This window comes from Rhizopus delemar, genomic scaffold (genome assembly GCF_000149305.1).
Source record: "Rhizopus delemar RA 99-880 supercont3.9 genomic scaffold, whole genome shotgun sequence".
In the NCBI taxonomy this organism is placed as follows: domain Eukaryota; kingdom Fungi; phylum Mucoromycota; class Mucoromycetes; order Mucorales; family Rhizopodaceae; genus Rhizopus; species Rhizopus delemar.
In genome coordinates this window covers 79,800-96,408 of record NW_027137835.1, presented here as the reverse complement: position 1 = coordinate 96,408, position 16,609 = coordinate 79,800, and the positions used below count along the sequence as shown (strand labels likewise).

General features: G+C 35.9%; 8 protein-coding genes across 8 annotated transcripts; 5 read left to right on the top strand and 3 right to left on the bottom strand.

Annotated features, from left to right (window-relative positions):
• Positions 1 to 1,145: 1,145 nt before the first annotated feature.
• On the top strand, positions 1,146 to 4,384 carry RO3G_11139 (uncharacterized protein; the record flags this gene model as incomplete). Its single annotated transcript, XM_067665723.1, has 6 exons — positions 1,146 to 1,545; positions 1,710 to 2,190; positions 2,244 to 2,997; positions 3,182 to 3,366; positions 3,427 to 3,493; positions 3,683 to 4,384. 6 exons carry the CDS (start codon positions 1,146 to 1,148, stop codon positions 4,382 to 4,384), a joined length of 2,589 nt encoding a protein of 862 aa, XP_067521824.1.
• Positions 4,385 to 4,801: 417 nt separating this feature from the next.
• RO3G_11138 (uncharacterized protein) lies at positions 4,802 to 6,504 on the top strand (the record flags this gene model as incomplete). Its single annotated transcript, XM_067665722.1, has 6 exons — positions 4,802 to 5,235; positions 5,291 to 5,627; positions 5,679 to 5,803; positions 5,859 to 6,060; positions 6,118 to 6,315; positions 6,376 to 6,504. 6 exons carry the CDS (start codon positions 4,802 to 4,804, stop codon positions 6,502 to 6,504), a joined length of 1,425 nt encoding a protein of 474 aa, XP_067521823.1.
• Positions 6,505 to 7,394: 890 nt separating this feature from the next.
• On the bottom strand, positions 7,395 to 7,705 carry RO3G_11137 (uncharacterized protein; the record flags this gene model as incomplete). The annotated part of the gene is made up of 2 exons (XM_067665721.1): positions 7,395 to 7,630; positions 7,690 to 7,705. The coding sequence occupies 2 exons, from the start codon at positions 7,703 to 7,705 to the stop codon at positions 7,395 to 7,397; spliced, it is 252 nt and encodes an 83-aa protein (XP_067521822.1).
• A 1,164-nt stretch (positions 7,706 to 8,869) lies between these two features.
• RO3G_11136 (uncharacterized protein) lies at positions 8,870 to 9,476 on the top strand (the record flags this gene model as incomplete). Its single annotated transcript, XM_067665720.1, has 2 exons — positions 8,870 to 8,969; positions 9,031 to 9,476. The coding sequence occupies 2 exons, from the start codon at positions 8,870 to 8,872 to the stop codon at positions 9,474 to 9,476; spliced, it is 546 nt and encodes a 181-aa protein (XP_067521821.1).
• A 1,767-nt stretch (positions 9,477 to 11,243) lies between these two features.
• RO3G_11135 (global nitrogen regulator protein) lies at positions 11,244 to 13,356 on the top strand (the record flags this gene model as incomplete). Its single annotated transcript, XM_067665719.1, has 4 exons — positions 11,244 to 11,870; positions 11,960 to 12,494; positions 12,555 to 13,233; positions 13,344 to 13,356. The coding sequence occupies 4 exons, from the start codon at positions 11,244 to 11,246 to the stop codon at positions 13,354 to 13,356; spliced, it is 1,854 nt and encodes a 617-aa protein (XP_067521820.1).
• A 332-nt stretch (positions 13,357 to 13,688) lies between these two features.
• Positions 13,689 to 14,954, bottom strand: RO3G_11134 (uncharacterized protein; the record flags this gene model as incomplete). Its single annotated transcript, XM_067665718.1, has 1 exon — positions 13,689 to 14,954. One exon carries the CDS (start codon positions 14,952 to 14,954, stop codon positions 13,689 to 13,691), a length of 1,266 nt encoding a protein of 421 aa, XP_067521819.1.
• Positions 14,955 to 15,353: 399 nt separating this feature from the next.
• Positions 15,354 to 15,629, bottom strand: RO3G_11133 (uncharacterized protein; the record flags this gene model as incomplete). Its single annotated transcript, XM_067665717.1, has 1 exon — positions 15,354 to 15,629. One exon carries the CDS (start codon positions 15,627 to 15,629, stop codon positions 15,354 to 15,356), a length of 276 nt encoding a protein of 91 aa, XP_067521818.1.
• Positions 15,630 to 16,187: 558 nt separating this feature from the next.
• Positions 16,188 to 16,599, top strand: RO3G_11132 (uncharacterized protein; the record flags this gene model as incomplete). Its single annotated transcript, XM_067665716.1, has 3 exons — positions 16,188 to 16,282; positions 16,441 to 16,508; positions 16,550 to 16,599. The coding sequence occupies 3 exons, from the start codon at positions 16,188 to 16,190 to the stop codon at positions 16,597 to 16,599; spliced, it is 213 nt and encodes a 70-aa protein (XP_067521817.1).
• Between the last annotated feature and the right edge of the window lie 10 nt (positions 16,600 to 16,609).

Below are 16,609 nucleotides of genomic sequence, written 5' to 3'. Positions count from 1 at the left end.
AAGATAAGGGATCAGTACATACAAATATGCTATTTTAACTAATTACACAAAATGTGGATCTTTTTAATAATATTTACTTAATATTATAAGTATGATGATGGGAGTTATTACAGCTTCTATTTAAACAAGTCAATCTACTATGGCCAAGATTTAACTTTATGTAATTTAGTAGTTACATTTAACTTTAATACCAATAATAGCTTATGTAATTATCTCTAAAAAATCGGCTAAGTGTCTTGTGATTGCTCTTCAACCCTTACTATTTATATTCAATAGCTTTTGAAGCGAAACCTATTATATTTAACACATATTCCTTTCCTTTAGTCTTTGAAAATTGAAATGTCTCTCAGCTGAATGATACTTAGGTTTCCTTCCTTTTAATATATACACGTACCAAGCCTCTTTTTATAATGGAAGGCCATTAGAAGGAAGGACCATGGAAGATTCATACTCCGCAGTTTGATATCTCGAAAAAATACAAACGCAACTCTTTTTTATTCGAGTTGAAATCATGGAGAATAATTTTACCACACAAGAAATTAAACAACAATTATTCAAAGACTTGAAAATAGATGTCGCGTTTCCTTTCTTTCCTTTAGGTAAACGCACCGGCTCTGCCGCTTGCTGTGTTGTAAATTATTTTTATTGGCTGTATGTGTATCTATGCAACCGTTAACTCAGTTTTGTAAATAGGTTGATACAGATTGGATTGAACGGCTTTCAAATAATTCAACAGATTCTCTCGAATTGAGAAACCCTGGTTGTTCTCGAAGCACAGCAGAAAGTGGACCCAATCAAAAGCAGTCGCCAACTGTGAACGTATATGTAAATTTGTTGTTAAAATCAAAAGCAAATAGGTATTTGTTAATTATTGACTCAATCATTTTTCTTATTTGTCAAAGTGCTTACTAGTTTATCAACTTATCAACCTTTACAACAACACGAACAAGAAAATAGTAACCAAATTAAGGGGATATCTGAAGGCAAGGAAGCGGATCAAAAGATTGAAAGGTTAAATGATGCATTTAGTACATATAAGCCTATTTTTGAACAAGAAAATGATACACATGAGGTAAAAGATAAAGAAACCTCTCTATAGTGTAATCTTAGCTCTAGAATAGAAATTTATGCAAACAATACTAAACATGCTTTGGCCAAAATGCAATTGGTTTAAAAAAGTGCAAGAGAATACAACACACATCTTTTTAGAGAAGAAACATTTTGTAAACAATGACCAAGAGATCAATGACACTTGCAACTCCAACCTATCTGATGTATTTGCTTTGATTGAAACGGATACTGCCTACTATATATTATCTTCTTATCGTGGAACGACCCTACAAGATTTGTTGACTTATAATCCTGGAGTATTGAATTCCAATTTAGTAAGAGGGTTTGTAACATATCAACTATTGAGAGTCATTGCAAGTTTACACAGTCGAGGTATCATGCATGGAAATCTAAAGGCTTCCAACATATTGGTTGATGAAAACTTGTGGGTGCAAGTAACTGGAATCGAGTGTGAACCTAACGTATTAGACTTTGGTAATAGATATTAAACATATGCATTTATATAAATATATAAATTACAATTATTAGATATAAAAAAGTGGATATATGAAAAGAAAATGACAAAAATGACAAAAAGTAATAATAAAAGAAAAAAGGAAGGGTGATATATTAATATTCTGTATTTTTTGGGTGATTAGGCGTACCTGAAGAACCCCTTGTGATTCAATGGGTTAAAGGAAATATTTCCAATTACTCATATCTAATGGCGTTAAACTATTTAGCTGGCCGACGAGAAGGAGATCCCAATTTCCATCCTATTTTACCTTGGATTACCGATTTTTCAGGAAACTCTGTGCAAGATGGATGGCGGAACTTTACACATACAAAATTTAGAATCAATAAAGGCGATGAACAATTAGACTTTACATTTAATGGTCCTGTACCTCATCATATTACAGATATTTTATCTGATATCACCTATTACGTATATCAAGCAAGAAGAACACCTATACCTGTATTATGTCAATTTGTAAGATCCAAATACGAGCCTAACGAATATCCTTCATCCATGCAACGTCTCTACCAGTGGACTCCCGATGAATGTATACCTGAATTTTATACTGATCCTACTATATTTAAATCAATTCATCCAGACATGCCAGACTTACAAATACCCAAGTGAGAAGTAAAATATATACAATAGATCAATCTAAACATGTCTTTTTGTGTAGGTGGGCTTCCTCTCCTGAAGATTTCATCTGCAAGCATGCTCAAGCACTTGAAAGCGAATATGTCTCTGCCAACCTTCACCATTGGATAGATCTCACATTTGGCCATGACTTGACCGGAAAAGGTGCAGAGGATGCGAAAAACGTAGCACTCCCTTTACTAGCTGGACAAAATAGTTTCATGAAACATGGTATTATACAACTCTTTAAGGACAAACACCCTCAACGAGGATGTAATTGGAGTAAAGGCAAAAAGGACCTACTTCAATCCGTAACAGCAGAGGGTGGAGTAATAGAGAAGGATCAAGTGAAAAACGTAATACGATCTCGAGCGATCAAGCAAGCCAATTACCATCTTGAAACCATGACGGCCTCTACCGCAGGTTTACTTTCTTCATCTTTACCATCAACAGCCAATAATAACATTTCTGCTGCTGCCTTGTCCATCACCAACCGAGATCGTACACCTTCAGTTCATTCGACTGCATCCTCTATTGATACCAGTCGAAGTTTACCCACTTCATTTACCGAACCTTTGGTTTCTTCCTTGCGCAATGAGCCCATTCGTATGCCAGTCTCGATGTGTGATAATTATTTCATTGAAGATCTAGAACATTACGAGAATTTGGCTGCATTTTCAGCCAAATATAAAAGTCATGTACATGAACTTTATGTTAATCCTGTCTATCCGGATCCACCTCACCGATATAGCATTGATCCAACAGAAAAACTCGATGTGCCTTTGGGTGTGTTTTCTGTAGGAACTAGTTATGATATGCTTTGTTTGGGTCAGCTTATTCAAGACATCTATTCAGCAAATAGTTCAAATTTATCAGTGGAGGATAATGCAACGAGTGGAAGTGACATAATCACTTTTGAGAAAGTAGATGTATGCGTTATTTATAGAGAATATAAAAAGTGTATTAAATATTTTTTTATAGATTTCTCCAAATATTCGTAAGGTGATTGATGCTTTAAAATCAGAGAATTGGGAAGATAGACCTACAGCGAAATCTATTTTATCTGCTTCCTTTCCTGTCATGGGGCTTTGTAATCTAAATTATTCCTTTCCTTTTGCATCGGCTATACCTGATATGTATGAATTTTTAGCTGCTTTCCATCAAGCGTAAGTAAAGAAATGCAATGAATTATTTTGTTATTAATAGTATCTTCTTTCTTTCTTTAGTGAATGGTCTCGACGACTTTATCTAGCAGACAAATGGATAGATTGTATATGTGAATTAAAAGATGAGGTAAGGAATAGTTTGTGCCTAGTAGTCTTTTTTCTCAATAACCTTCTGTATCAACAGGCATTCTTACTCATATTACCTGGATTCTCGCAATTATTTACACATGTTGAAACCAGGATAGGCTCCATTAGCTTGTTTTCTAAATTAGCACAACGGTTAGGGCCTGAAATGGCTAGACAGCATTTATTAAAGAGAATCATCTCCATGTTTGAAGCCATACGTCCTAATATACCCAAAGACCTATTTGATCAAAAGACTATATTTGAGTTTGTCAAACGATTAGGCATCACCAAATTTTTGCAGCAAATGCTACCTTGCTATCTTGAAGCAGTAACTGTACATGAAGATACAATGACAGAAGCTAGTAAGAGGACAGCAGAGATGGCAGCTCAATCCTTGATTCATATTTGTTCTTTACTGGGCCCTATCTTGACCTCAAAACACATCATACGTCAATTGGTCAAAATTATACTTAGAGACAATCAAGACAGAACACTGCTCATCAAGTCTATGGTCCGCATCATTGGTGAATTTGGTACGACTTTCACTGCTGTCCAGTATGCGTATCTGATTAGCTTGATTGACCCTTATCGCTCTAATTTAACATTAAGAAATACGAGAGCTATTTGTTGTATCCTTGTGTTGCTTGAAGAACTGCTGCCATACATGTTGAAAGAGGCTGTTGTGACCGAACTAAAATCTGGGTTTATCTCAACATTGTATCTGCTATTAGAGCCCTTGTCAAATGATGATACAGAAATATCGCAAGATCAATTTAGGTTGAGGCTAACATTGAGCATGAAGACAATAGACTATTTAGTAAAAGTGAGCGAAAAGTTGACAACTCAAGATTGGGATACTACTGTAAGTAAAAGAAAGGTGTTTAATAACTAAATTCAATTTACATGTATTTAGATAATTTCAATTTTGCAAAAATACTTTTCTGGCTTTTCTAAAATGGGTGAAGATAATGCTGCAATAAATGAAAATCCATTGAATGCCCAAAAGAATTATCAAGTACTAAAAAAAAAAGCATTTTATAAGGCCATATTCTGTTTCTAATTGTGTGATATAGATGATGTATGCATATTACAAATTTTGCTCTATTGTTAGTAAAGAAAAAATGCACAGAATGATACCAACAAGGTAACAATATCAATCACAAATATTCTTATTTCATTGATTCCAATATAAAATAGTGAATTGATTGAGAACATGATGTATGAAGTTTTTTCATGCCAAAGCAAACAGCAACCAAACTCTCCTGTGCAGGCTGTAGCTCAATCAACCTCAAAAACTGTCACTCATAGAATGTCGACGGCTTCACTTGCCAGATCGGAATCCTCTCAAGGGTCCAACAAACTCTTGTCCTGGATGACGTCTGGTAAGCGTTCATCTCCCGAATTGGACCAAGCCGATACCCAATCAATTGACTCGTCATTATCTGATGTACAATGGAAGTATGAAATTGATGAGCAAAGGTTATATGCGTATACGACAAAGGATCTATTTGACTTTGGATTGCCTCAAATGCCTCTCATCCACATCACTCCTGCAGATGATGCTTCTAATACAACACCTAATCCATCATCTATTGGCGGTACTTCAAATAGTGGTACGGCAGAGCAAAGAATCAAGACGGATCCAGTTGGATCAAAGATGAGTGAAAAAGAGAATAAAACTAAAGTCCCAACAAGTGTTTTACCTTGGAAAACGAGATGGAAGCCTTCACCTGAGGATATCAAGTAAGGGAGAAAAAATAAGAATAACCAAAGATAGACTAAAGTAGATTGTTTATAGAAACTGGAATAGATTTTTATCTACTAATTCAGAAGAGATGTCAAAGTCGATGCAATTTTCATTTAATGACTTAAAGTTACGAGGGTTTGCTGGACATACAGGTGCTGTGCGAGCCTTTGCTGTTAATGAACCACACAAGCTATTTGCTTCGGGTTCAAGAGATAAAACAGTCAAGATATGGTCATTGAATGTTCATCAAGGCATCGAGCAATGGGAAGTAAATCCGTTCTCTGAAAGTTTAGTCACTTATACAGGACACAGAAGAGGAATTAGCCATGATGTCCATTTCTTATCAGCTATCAATGATACTGTGGCAAGCTGTGATGGGCATGTTCATGTAAATTTCAAAACGGAACAAGCAAACTATTTTGTTTACATTTTTATCTAGTTGTGGAATCCAGAAACAGGTACAGGGCTTCATCAATTTACTCCTAGTCGATCTTTCATTGCTTCTGTTAAACCAATCTTTCATTATCGTAACCTTGTTGGTGGTACGGTGGATGGTAACTTGACGTAAGGAAAGATTTTTAGGATGTGCATATCAGAAAATACTTACACACGAAAAAAGGTTCTATGACGCTCATAACTATACATCTTTACATACTTGGAAATCCAATATTGCTACTACCGGACTTATTCGAGTCATTGCAGTAAACCCATCAGAAAGATTAATTGCTGTAGCATTTTCAACAGGAACCATTTCTTTAATTGAATCCAGGACGGGAACACTAGTAGCTAGTTGGAAAGGTGGAGAAAGTGAAATTACTTCAGTAAGCAAGAAAAGAAAAAAGAATAACATGTATATCACGATGAATAACATTTTACAGATGAAATTCTATACAGATGATATACTTTTATCTTGTGCGCCAGCTGATCATGTTCTTTATTGTTGGAATGTGAACCGATTGGCTCTTGTAAAAACGATACCTACACAGCAAGACGTAACCTCATTTGATGTTTATAAAGATGAAATCATTACTATCAACAGTAATAATTCAGTATCCTTTATACCAATTAATGACGATGTAAGTTATCTGCCCAAATGAATATCTTTTTGTGAACTAAACTGAATTTTGTATGTACAGTTTCAAGCCTATTCATCCAAATTCAAACCGTCTATCATCAAATCGCAAGTGAGTGCATTTGGTATTGTACCAACTGATCAATTGTTGCTATTTGGTTGTGCTGAAGGAGAAATATTTTTGTATGCATAAATAAATAAAGGGTTATTCTGATAGCAAATTCATATATGCAATGTGTGTAAGCACAACTTGGAGGCTTTTCCCCGTCTGCCTGAAAAATACGTTCTTAGTCAGACATATACTTTATTCCGAGATTATTAGTATACTTTTGAGAAAAAAAACCCTCCCACGCAAACACATAGAAAAAATAGCGCAAAAGACAGAATAGGAGTAATAGCAATGATGAGTACAAGTAATAAAAGAAAAGAAAAAAATAGCAAGTAGAAAAGTTGAGAGGTTCAGCTAAGTGAGCAAGTTGATAGAAAGCCATCATATGTTCTTATGAATTGGTTTTGGCATTACAATAAATATCATTCTGTTTGAATGTGTAGCATACGGGATACGAAGTCAAGGTAGGCATTAGTCTTTACAAAGCCTGGTTGTAAATACGATCCTCAAAAGGAAGTTTGATAGAAGATGGATCAGGAATTTTGGAAACTAAAATTTCCTTGAACTGCCTTGCCAGAAGTATAATTTGTTTACATATTTTCTTGGAAATTGCTTTGTTGTCCACACCTTCTTCTTGACTTTCTCTAATCAAGTCTGTCTTTCTTTGGCGAATTTGTAACAGGATGTTGATTGCACGACGAAAATAATTTTCAAAATGAGCTTCAATATCATTGGTATAAGCAGTATGTATTTTCAATCCTTCCACTAAAGATGATTAGTTGAGCATATTTGAGTCCGAGCCTTTCACAAGTAGTATAATCAAGGTATTTTTGAATGTATTTACCAATAAATGTACGTCTCAAGTTGTTGCCTTATCTACACGGCCACCACGATAACGTACTAAGGATGACCATGCCTCATAAGAGAATTTTGTTTTTGTTAATGTAAGCAGCGATATCAAAAGTGTCATCACCTTAAAGTGTGCGTAGAAATATGAAGTTAGATAAGAAGTAGACATGTGTTGTAGTAGCATGAATGATGTTTACGAATTCCTTCAATCGCTCTCGATACCGTTCATTCCAGCCAACATCATCGATAATTGATTCAACAGACAAAATACGATCACCAGAAGCAAGAGTATCAGTAGTGCTCCTGGTGTCAGCTAAAGCGCTTGGTAGGTAATCTTCGTTCATAATGAAGTTTAATATCACTAATGAAATAAGAAAGGTGTGAGAGATCAATTATTATTTTATACCAAGCATGATTTACCTATTTGAATATGCATATAATTAACCCTGCCACAAATTAACAAGGTATGAATGCAGGATAGATAAAGTAAGAGAAAGAAAGAAACAGACGGGTTTTATACAGTATTTTTCAGTCGTAACATCACTTTAATTCATATTATTTCTTATTCTTTGTTATGGAATATGTGAAAACAAAGCCAATGGCTAAACATAATTAGGAATGCACCCATAAATGAATAGAACTCAATGAACATGAGGTGCTCTGTAGCATGGTAAAATAAAGGGAGGAGGAGAGCTGTGCTATTGCATATGTGATGAAAACAACAGTTACTTTGAAATGTTTATTTCTCCTTTTGGTGTAGTAAAAATCAAAGTAAAAAGGCCAAGAGAACCTGTCTCTTTGAAGGAGAGAAATACAATAGGTAGCGCTCAGACTGCTAGAAATGTCGACGGCGGGACTGTTATTGAGTGCTATCATTTCATTGTAAATACTCTTGCTATTTTGTATCAGCAAGAGTCACTAGGGGCAGCTATAGATCACAGGCAATACTCCCATTCACAAGGATGTTGATATCAGAAAATATGGAGCAACTTGGTTAAGGATGTGTTCACCTTCCAGTCTACTCTTCTAAGCTCGACCCAATTGAACAATATGGACCAGCATGGAAAAACAAACTTGATTCCCTCAAGAGGCTTTTTAGCTTCCATTCTCTCTTCTAATCAGATCCAAGTGAAACGATGTCTACAAGATAGCATTTACCCATTGCGGTCTTGTAAAATATAAACCAATAAAGCATTCGTTTAAACGTATAACTTTTTTTTTTTTGTTCATCATTTTCGTCTGTAAAATTTGATTTACTCTAAATCCGAAATTTCGGAAACCGCTTCGTTTTATATTGGTTATAACAAACCTCTATTAAACATCTTGGGATACTGCGCAATTGAAAATACAATTTCCTTTCTTTCTTCAATTCTTGTATAGTCATGGCATATAACAATTGAAAGAATTGCGTATTTGAAACATTCTTTATGTACAACATATGAATCATGGTGTCTCATATTGGGGCTGGCCTTGAATGAGAAAGAGCGAGAGAGAGAGATATAAATGCTGACTTTTATGTGACACTAAATCCTTTTTTTTTTCTTTCTTGCTCACTTACTCTTTCCTCTTCCCTGTCCTTTTCTCTCATTCTCTGATCAGTATGGTACAGCCAGATATTATCGTTCGTAAAGCGACATTAGATGATTTAAAATATACAAGAGATGTGAGCGATATGGTCAATCACGCCTATCAATCGAAAGGTACAAAGAGCAAAGAAATTAAAAAGGTACGAGCATCAAGTAATACTAAACCATACATCAGATGGCTGGACTTCTGAACGTGACATTGTACAAGAGGAAAGATGTGATGAAGAACTTGTAACCTCTTTTATTCGGCAAACTGGAGATCCCCATGTACTGCTGTTTGCAGTGGAACAGCCTCACAAGATTGTAGGCACTTTGCAAATCCAAATCTCACCCGAGCATCCCTCTGAGGCCGGCATCGGGTTCTTTTCAGTCTCTCCATTTGAACAGTCTCGAGGGATCGGTAGTAAACTGATCCGAGCTGCATTGGAAGAAATGAAGCAGATGGGGATGATGTATGCTAGAATGAACGTTTTTGAAAATAGACCTGAACTTTTGTCTTGGTACAAGAAATTGGGTTTCCAAGAAACCGGTGAACGTAAATCTTATATTCGTCCTGGGAAACTTAAAGATGAAGGGACTTGTTTTTTGATTTTAAAAAAGCCTTTGCAAGATGTAGAATAAAACTTTGTATTTCATTTTTATCATTCTTTATTCTTTTTATCATCGAATGGAGGAGGGGAAATAAAAAAAAAATCAAGAACCTTATCCTTTACTTATTCAATTCGTGGGTTAATATTTGGATACTCCTCTCCCTTTTTTTCAGCAGTAAGAACGGTGTCTTGCCTTGACATGTTGCTGTAGCTAAAGATCAAAAACAAATAAAGCGTACTGTCATTGCTACTGCAGCATTCTTTTTGTCATCAGATAGACTTTTCTTGTATGAAATCATGGTTTGTTTCTTACACTCAATCCATGTTTTTATGGTCTAATTCTCTTTTTAATGTTTACCACTCTCCTAGAAACTGCTCGCTATTCGATATAAACTATTCAAAATTTTACGGTTCTCTTCCGACGGGTTTGCCTTCACGCAAGTATTTGCGCTTGTTACAATATCTTTTAGCTTTCCCTCTTAGAAATCATTCATATTAAGCCCAACACATTCATTGTCTACAGTGACTGACTACTTTATAAATGATCATTCTGTTTATCGAGCAAATGCACATGACGAGCTATTTATCACGCTGAAATAACCAAATACATTTGTAAAGAAATGAATCTCTTGTAGAATTTCAATGAAACCAACCTATTTTTTTTTTTTCTTCTTCTCCAGGATCGCTGTTTATTATAAAATGAATTGAAAAAAAGTAGTACCAATGTAATACAATCGTTCAGAATAAATTGGTAAAGGAGGGGATTTGATGGGTAATGCAAATAGTTGATGACAATCTTAGTTTATGAACCGAATGATTCGAGTTGCTATTATTTGCATTATTGTTCTAGGTATGTCATTGGTCAAGATCAATTAAAGCCAAAGCTCCCTACAGCGTTGACTAATTTTGATTCCATTGTCTGTTTTACACAGATTGTGTCACGCCTACAGAGCACAATGTATAACCTCTTCTTCCGTGTTCCACACATCAAAAATAGCCCGAACTACGCCATTTTTATATTTCCCTCCTTGTTACTCAGTAAGCCCTTTTTTTTCCCTTTCTCTTTTTCAATACTTTGTTAACAGGTAGTGTTCTTTGGTTTAAACATGTAATTTTTTGATGGCATTGATTATAGCTATTTGGTATGACGAACACTCTCCTTTTTTGAACTCATTTGACCTGATTTATCTTGATTTTACAAGTAGAGTTCTTGTAAAAATATCCCACATTTTTATTTATTAGTAATACAATTACTCTTTTTTATTAGAGCCCCCATCTATTCTTAATTTACTTTCAATAATGACATGAACTTTCTTAATTTAATACTCTCTATTTGACAGTTATGAGAAAAAACGCCATAGTTCAAAAATGGAAAGTGCTTACGTTAGCTTCACATCTTTTTATTTTTATAGCCAAAAAAAAAAGTGAGTCTGGTGGGAAGAGATGAGGATGCTGTATTAAACTTGATTACTGTTTGATTTCAAATGGTATTCAAATAATCAGTGGTTACTTTGACAAATTAGTGTTTTATTTTTTTTAGGAAAAAATTGCTGAGAGAGATCCAGTAAAAATAGGTGTAACATTTCAATCATCACTAAACTCTGATTGGTCTCTTTTTTATTTTCTATTTTCTTATTTTTCTAAACCCTTTCCTATTCTGCATATTTTCAATTTCTTCTTTCTTTTTTACTTTTTTTTTTTTTATATAAAAAAAACTTTTTTTCTTTAAAAAAACCTTTTTCTTTACTTTCAAAAAAAGAAGAAAAGAAAGTAAAAAAAAAAAAAAAAATAGAGTCTTATGCAATCGTCAAATATTGACTCAACAAAGAATAAAAACCCTGCAGAGCTTCACTTGAGTGGGTTGAAAAAGAAGAATAACCTTAACGTTGCTTTGTCACCAAAGACTCCTCCTGCAGTCACAGCTGCTATTTTATCAGACAACTTATTTCCACCTAGAAAACCAAAGGCAATGGTTGAATTTAGTGAGGATGAAGAGGATAGTGAAAGTGACGATGAAAAGAAGAATAAAAAGGAGGACCCGTTAGCAACTCAAGTTTGGAGACTTTACACAAAAGCAAAAGATACTTTACCTAATGGCTCTCGATTAGAAAACTTAACTTGGAGAATGATGGCCATGACTTTGAATAAAAAGAAAAAGGAAGAAGCAGAAAAAAATGGCATAAAACATGAACAAGTAGAAGACGAAGGGATGCAAATAGAAGAAGAAACTACGAATTCACCTCCTCAGCCAGGTGATACAACCGCTTTGCTTTCATCCTCTGCTCCTCCATACATGTTGGATTTTATGAATAATAACTTTCAAAATAATCTTCAACAACAGCAGCAAGAACAAAAGAGAAATGTGATGGTCTATGGTTCTACTAGAGCAACCACACCTGCTGCTTTAAATACAAATTTGAATCCAGTAAGTTTTTTTTTTTTTTTTTTTTTTTTTTTGGGTTGGTTTTTATTCTTATTTTTCATATGATTTAATCTCTCTTTGTGTTTATGTAGTCTTATATGCTATCGAATATGTATGATACAAACAGTATAACTATTCCTGCAGATATGGACATATCGGATGATTATCAAGATCCTCTTTCTCCTCAATCAACACATTCCTTATTTCAACCTTCTTCATCTTTAGCAGAATCAAGTGAATTTAATTATTTTAGTCAATCAATGCCTAGTTATTACCACCATTTACAGCAACAAAACAACAATGCTTCTAGTCCCATTGGATTATTTCCACAATTGGGTACTGAACCACAAAATTATTTTGCTGCTACTCCAAATGAATCCTCACCTTCTCCTATTGCTTATTCACCAAATCATGAATTGAATGCGGGTGCAATGAGTTTTGAAGATTTATTGAAAATGTATCACGTTAATCCTAATAATCCACAAGTGGCAGCAGCGGCAGCAGCAGCGGCGGCTGTAGCAGTAACGGGTATAACACCTATTCCTTCTCCAAATAACAATACGATGTTAATGATGAATCAGCAAAATGAGCTTTCTTCATCTGCTTATTCATCTTCACTACCACAAGGTATGAAGGGGGGAGGGGAGAAAATGATGTGCAGATATAAAAAGTAACATTGAAATATAGATGGTATGCTGACTCCCACAGGACATTCACCAGTCAATAATTCAACTTCACCTTTAAAACAACAATATACTACATTATCCCGACTTGCTTCTAATAATGCGCCTTCTATTATTTCACCTCAAAAGAATATACAGCCTGATTCATTAAGCTCAAGTCCTACGGGGGACAAGAAACAAAATGAAATACCACTCAAGGCTTCTAATGCTGGTTCATCAAGAAGCAATTCAACTACAAAGTGTACAAACTGTGGTACAACAACAACACCACTCTGGCGTCGTAACCCAGAAGGTCATCCGTTGTGTAATGCCTGCGGTCTGTTTCTCAAATTGCATGGTGTCGTTCGACCTCTCAGTTTGAAAACAGACATCATCAAGAAACGTAACAGAAACAACAGTACAGCAGCTCAAAAATCGGCCAATGCGAATACAATCAACAATGGAACAAACAACACAAAGAGTAGTAACACTAGTAGTAGTAGTAGCAATAATAATAATAGCAGCAGTAATGTGGTTGGGAAAAAACCGATTGTTGCAGCAACCCCTATAGCAAGTGCAAACGATAGACTTGTGAGTAATGATAATAACAACGGATTATTATTTAAGCACCAGACGGGATCAAACGTGGCAAATAGTAGCGGAGGTGGATCAGGTGGAAGACCCATTACTTTTGCACCTTCCAGGTGGGAATCACAAATGTTAAACAAACGTCAACGGAGAGATTCAATTGAAGATAATAACGATCCTCAATCATTAAGGCAGCAACAAAGTGTCTTTCGAGTGGGTTCATTAGGATCAAACAGTAACAGCAGTAACCATCGACTGTCCTTTCCAAATTCATAATTATAGAGTTGTTGCAAATGAAAATAAAAAAAATGATTTTAAACCATTCCCGACTTTTTCTTGTCAAACTTAAGCTTTGGATCACCCGAGTTTTTTGAATTTTGTCAGATGCGAATCAAGTTTCCCATTGCTATTTTAAATCATTTCAAATTAAGCTAAAATAAGAAACAGCTTGTTTCAGTTCTTAATTGAGGAGTTATTTATTTTTGGATAAGCTAAACAGAGTGAAAATCCCCGCCCCTATCACAATCGTCCAATGGAACTTTAATTATAAAAATTCAAAAAGCGTGTTTATTTATTCCTTTTTGTTCATTGTTTGTTCAGGTATATGTTTGAAGAGGTTGTAGATTTCATCTGGTTTGGTATGTACAATTTCCGCAGCTACATGGGAGCTCTGAACAGCAGCTTGAGCGCGTGGGATCATCTCCTTGTAATAATCACTGATGGCTTCATCCAAGGACTTTGTACCTGACGCAGCATGAACAATTTCCTGAACCATGACACCAATGTCTTCCACTGCTTGATTGGCACCATCCCCTCGAAACATGGTCATCGGATGAGCCGCATCACCAGCGATCACGACCCGACGGTGAGGGGCCACCAAGAGATCAAATTCAGGCTTTCTTTCTCGAATGATGATTTCGGTCATGGGCGTATCGTCTGGGATGCCAGCCACCAGTCTCTCGTGTGCAGGTGATCCCGGTATGCCACCAGCAGCCCATGATTTAATCAGCTTTAAGATTTCAGCATCATTGGTGCCCGTGGCAGAGAGAAAGACACGATCAGGGTCATAACGAGTAAAGAAACAAAAGACCTCAAAAGGAGCTTCTGTACGGCTTCGATCGATATTGTTCAAGGTACAAAACAGACAAAATCCTTTAAAGGCAGCTCCATCCTCATTCGCTACCTTTCCGATCACAATCGTAGCCTGTGTCCTTATCTTTGTCAACTCATTCCATTCTTCTTCAGTCACCCATCGAGTACAACCATAGGCACGGATAGGGTTTATGTGCGTAAGAGAATCAAATCGGTCGCCCAACAGTTGTTGAACCACAGGAGACATGCTGCCATCCGTAGCCACCAACAGGTCGCCTTCAGCTTGAGTGCCATCCTCAAAGAACACCTGGACACCGTCTTCTTTTTCTTCATAGCGAACCACCCTCTTGTTCCACTGAACATCGTTCTCCACATCCTTCAAGAGCCACTTTCTGAACCGATTGCGGTTCGCACGGTAAGCTACCATTCTACCATTGGTAGCAAAGGACAAGATGTCTTGTCCTGTTTGACCATCCTTGAAGGCAAAAGCCACATCCACTCCGTTACTTTCGTTATTGACACTGACTTCATGCCCAAACGACACGAAACGTTCCTGAGGCATGTGTCGTTTCAGGACATCAATCGATCCGCGACAAGTGATAGACCAGCCCTGATTACGGTATTCAGGAAACGCATCACGTTCAAACACTTGAAATGGAATCCCACTGGTTTTGAGTGCATTGGCTAGCGTCAGACCGGCAATGCCACCACCGGCAATTAAAACTTTGAATGTCTTTTGAGTCATGTTTATTTTCTTGTAAAGTATAAAAAAGAAACTTGTTAGAATCGAATGATTTAGACAAGCGCTTATTTATAAGATGGATCCCCAACTGCGCCTGCACCCCTTCCTTAAACCCGCGCCGGCTTCTCAAAGACAAAAGAAAAGCTAAGCACTTGTATTTGCCTAATTTGGAAAAGATGAAAATCACAGTCTTGTACTCAACGTGAGAGGAATCATGACTCAAAATGGATCCCGAAAAGTAATACAGGATGTTCCCAAATCATTTACCGTTTGAAATCACGATGGGGCTAACTGAGATTTTTTTCATTGGGTCAAATCAAATAAAATAATTGGGCTGACTGGAGTCAATAATTTTGCCGATTTTGTCAAGTCCATTGGCCATCTCATTTTTTTTTATGTGATTTACAAGTTGATTACCCTTTCTTGACAGAGAGGAATCAATGAGAGGGAGTGCTTCATCCAGCCAGAAAGATCCTCAAGGAAAATTGTTTTGGCGGCCTCAATCACTCTATCGGACACCCTTTCGCCATCTTTGAAGCGATTTCTGCGGAAGGATGCTTTCAATTTGCTCCAATAGTCTTTGATAGGATTTAAGAATGGCAAATAGACACAGTGGTAGCCTCTTTTACTGATAGTTTCTTTTAATTCTTTAGAAGGGTGGATAGATGCATTGTCCATAACCAACTGACACCCTTACTTCAACTTTTTTTTTTATGGATGAAAATTGTAATATGTATTAAAGCTCATCAAAGAGTATAAGAATTAAGAGCGATACAAGTGTATGAAATAGTGACTTATAAAAATACAAAAGATATTAGCATAAAGAATTACAAGTAGATAGTTTCAATAATTCTTTCTAGATTTGATTGATGACTGTCGTATTTACCTCGTTAAATACTTATTACTCGTATGAGGTTATTCAAATCTTATATAAGAAATAACAAGTACTGAATACATCATATTACATATTCTCTAAGACTCATTTCCAATATCAACCATATACAACCTTTATATTGTTCAAGCTCAGTACTAAAGTTGACCTTGAACTCACTTCGATCCCTAAATAATTCCAATTCCTATATAAAGGCGTAGTTTGCTTAATTGGGTTCTCTCTCTCGTCTTGAAATCTAATAGAGATCACATAGAGACTCATTCACTAGTTTTTCAAGCACTATATCCCTTTTAATTCTCAAATTTATTATCTGCAAATATCTCAATGACAATTTCCTCCAAGACATGAGTCTGTTCAAAGAATTGTTGCCAGTGGGCTTTCCAAATGAATCGAATGACTATAGCAAAAAAATCAAATATTGTAAACTTGTCATGATAGTGTAAGATGTAATGTTTGGATAATCCAAGTGTGGAAATCCTGAAATATTGAGTTACAGCTGGGATCTTTAGGATTTGACAAGTATTTCTTGAAAGCTGCATTTCACAAGTCCTGTTTTTGTATGCAAGTAAAGAGCATATGCAGCTCTGTTTTTGGTAGCTTGTATAATTGGCAAGAGTCGTCGTCTACCTCTGCTTGGATGACTCTATGCAAATTGGCTCGAGTGGGTAATTTCTTATGAACAAGAAAAACGTCGATTTTTTATCAGATGAGCCAGAACGTAAAGTTGTAAAAGGGAACACAGGAAACGAAAAGTGAATAAGGTATC